Here is a 3,575-nt window from a genome sequence, read left to right as displayed (position 1 = left end):
TCTGTGCTTAATAATGTCTCAAACTTTTTGATTCAGATCTGATAGAATATTTGATGTCATGGAGAAATAAAGGATTAAAATTCTTTTCATAATATTTGTACCCAGGAGCTCATGTGTCACCATGGTGAGATTATGTTGTCAGGATATGACAGAGAATGATTATGAAGTCATTATTATAAAACAAGCTGAGCCATTTTAAATCCAGCAGTTTCCTTGGGAGAGGAAACAGGACAACAAGGTCCTGGACATGAATCTCTTCATTTATGTCCTCCTTTTATCAATTTGGACAAGTAGTTGTTTAGATAGAAATGAAAGCAATGGATCTGCTACTGCAGGTATGTCCCTAACCTTAAAACCTAGAAATTATGATCTATTATGTTAAATGTATTCCAGTACTTAAACAAGCTAGCTGTGTATAAGAAATCTGCTGTTTATTCTACTTTACTATGAGTAGGTCTTCGAGAATTTCTAGGACAACACCTGAAAGTTTTACTTCTGTGTAAACATTCCAAACATAGAAACATGAAGAGTACAGCCTTACTGTCCCCTTTCATTCCCCTTCCCCACCCAATCCACCAACCCCTGCCCCTCCCCCACAAGCCATACCAGAAAATTCTATGTGAATGAATCTAGCATGGTACCTAACACATAGTAGGTTTCAAGAACTGTGTTTTCTTGTCCCATCCCTTTTCCCACCATACACATTCACACACACATCAACACTCCAGTGCATTCACACATTCAAATACCTAGGTAATGGGTTGAACAAGCCACGATGTGGGGTAACCTAGGAAATCATACTGATTAGCCAAAAGGCAGCTCCCAGATTTGGCTTGTAGACTGTGGCTGGCTGGAGAGGTGATAGAGGGAGGAAAATGACAGTGGTTATCATGCTTAAAGAAATGATTGATGATGAGATTTGACTTGGATCTGCAGTAACAAACCCCCATCAAAATGGAAGCAAACTTGGTTCCCAAGCACATGTTCTGATGATACATGTTCTTTCACAGTAACTACACATGCTGAATTCAAGCAGACCAAACTGCAGGAATTACGGCGACGTCTACTCATTATTATAATTGGTACCCTTATCACTGGGTATATGGTCACGTGTACCTGCTTGCTTCACTATAGCTGTGATAGCGAGGAAGCCCATAAAGCAGCCAAGTAAGTCTTACACCTTTGAATAAAAGTACAAGGTTGGGGGAGGCACGTGTTCTTCACTATACTCTATAACTGTGAGAGCGGGGAAGTCCCCAAAGCAGCCACATTAAGTCTTACACCTTTGAACTAAAAACACAAAGTGGCAGGGTGTAGGGGTGAGGTGAGGAGGTGGGTGTGCACGCGCATGAGGAACTGTACCTGCACACGCATGCGCACTCACACGTAAGCGGGTTCACTGTTGTTTTGTTACTTACCATTAACTTGAGACTTCAGAAGAGCTACCAACATCTTGTGGGCTGGATATGTTCACTTAAATGAAGCTCTTAAATTATCTCAAGTACATTATCAACTTTAGCCAAAACTACCTCCTATTCAGGGTTCACTTGAGCCCCAGGCTGCTAATTTCATTGTAAGTTGAGTCTATGAAAAGAGGGAATGACTATCTAAATAAGACAGAATCAAAATCTCAGGGGAGAAGGAGTTGGGTCTCTGCATTCCAAAGATAGTAACACATTTTGGATAATCTATCATTTTGAGATGTAATAACATGAAAAATTTTCAACTGTGTTCAGTGATTCTAGTCCCTGGCTTTAATATAGGAGGATTAGGCTGGCACTTGGTATACTGGGTCTCTAAAAATTTCCCAATCCAAGGACTGGTGACTGAAATATACCACTGTTCTATTCCTTCAGTTTTAGAGTTAGCATGTGAGGATTAATATGTATGGTTACAAACCTTGATGGTGTAAATATGATAGGAAAACAATGAATTTGGTCTAAGACTTTTTTATGTGACAAGTTGTGACATTTGTGCCTCAGTTGCATATCAACTTGTGACTTTTTTGTAAAAACTATAATTTCTGGATTAGATAAATTCTCTCTCTCTCTCTCAACAGTAGATTTGAAACAAGTTTGTGTCATTGCGTATATAGACTATATGGTTATCCACTGTGGTTGAAACAGCAAAATTAAGAAAAAGAAAAAGCATTCAACACGAGTTCAAACCTGTAACCTGACTCATAGTTTTCACCACACTCTGATTCTTACTGTGTTCAATTTTCCTGCTAGAGCCACAAAAAGACCACAAGTCTAAATTGACACAATAACTCATATTTTCTGGTAACAGCAATCTTGCTCCTCTGATTTAAATTGTCATATTCCAAATCCTCTGTATTTTCAGGGACAAGAAAGAAGATATCACCATCAAGGCATCCAGGTCATCTAAAATATCATTTACTGACTCCAAGTCACCGACTGCTGGTCTGGGTGATCCAGAAAAACAATCCGTGGTATCCAGAATAGATAAGTCATCTGGGCCCTCAAGTCCACGAAAAGTTCCTTCAAGTGCAGAAAAGTTAGTCAGGCCCTCGAGTCAAAAAAAACCATCCAAGCCATCAGCTCCCAAAAAAGTGTTAGGATCACCCCCCCAGGAAAAGTTGCATAGAACACGCAGTCCAAAAAAGGCACACAGGCAGGCTCATGCCCATAAGCTAGTCAGTCAGGTCAGTCCATCCTATCCAGAGAAGGCCATCAAGTCAACTTGGCCACCAAGTCTACAGTGTCGGGTCAAGCCAACCAAAACTCCTCTACCCTATCCACAGAATCAGAGCTTCTCTGAGCAATCAAGTGTAGATAAACTGACCAAACGCCAGAGATATCTTAAACTAAAATGCCCAGCTAGTGCAGGTAGGGCAGAAATATTATCTAGGCTTCATCCAGTGAAGTTTTGTCGATGCTACAAGGAAAAGTGCCTTGTTTGCAGAGCTGTTTCTGAGCCGTTCATCACTCATGTTTCAGACGCCAATAAAAAGCATGTTCCAGTTACACTGTTTTCACGGGAATTGAAGCACTTTTACAAGTCGTATAAAAAGAAACAACCCAAATACAACACACTGTATGGCAACACGAGTGACAGTGATATCACAACATACAACAGTGATGGTGAGAGTGACAGGGAGGTGATTATAATGTGCAATATAAAATGCAAGGAAGACATGTTTAAAAACTCCCGAAATAATTAAGGGATCAAAAGAAAGACCACCCATGCAGAAGAAGCAAGCTTCTATGAACTATTATACGCTCACCATATTTAAGAACCTGGTAGAGGAAAACTCCACTTGGTATCACTATTGAGATTAGACTTATATCCATCTCGAGGCAATTTACTTGAAAAATAGTAAATAAATGTGTGACATAACAACTGATTTTGTTGTAATTATTATTGTATTTTAGAGGTATAAATCTCTTTGGGAGGTATCTTAGATCTACTTGGGCAAATTCTGGGAGATGGTGAGGGACAGGGAAACCCAGCCTGCTGCAGTCCATAGGGTCGCACAGAGTTGGACACGACTTGATGCCTGAACAACAACAATGTAGATCTGGTCACTTGGATGGGCTTCCCAGCTGGTGCAG

General features: G+C 40.3%; 1 protein-coding gene across 1 annotated transcript; it reads left to right on the top strand.

The window, feature by feature from the left end:
- Positions 1–213: 213 nt before the first annotated feature.
- Positions 214–3,184, top strand: LOC139181470 (uncharacterized protein CXorf66 homolog). Its single transcript, XM_070784990.1, has 3 exons — positions 214–335; positions 1,011–1,167; positions 2,344–3,184. Exons 1-3 carry the CDS (start codon positions 248–250, stop codon positions 3,182–3,184), a joined length of 1,086 nt encoding a protein of 361 aa, XP_070641091.1. The 5' UTR covers positions 214–247.
- The last annotated feature ends 391 nt before the right edge of the window (positions 3,185–3,575 follow it).

This window comes from Bos indicus, chromosome X, assembly GCF_029378745.1.
Source record: "Bos indicus isolate NIAB-ARS_2022 breed Sahiwal x Tharparkar chromosome X, NIAB-ARS_B.indTharparkar_mat_pri_1.0, whole genome shotgun sequence".
Classification (NCBI taxonomy): domain Eukaryota; kingdom Metazoa; phylum Chordata; class Mammalia; order Artiodactyla; family Bovidae; genus Bos; species Bos indicus.
This window is presented reverse-complemented; position numbering and strand designations above follow the sequence as displayed.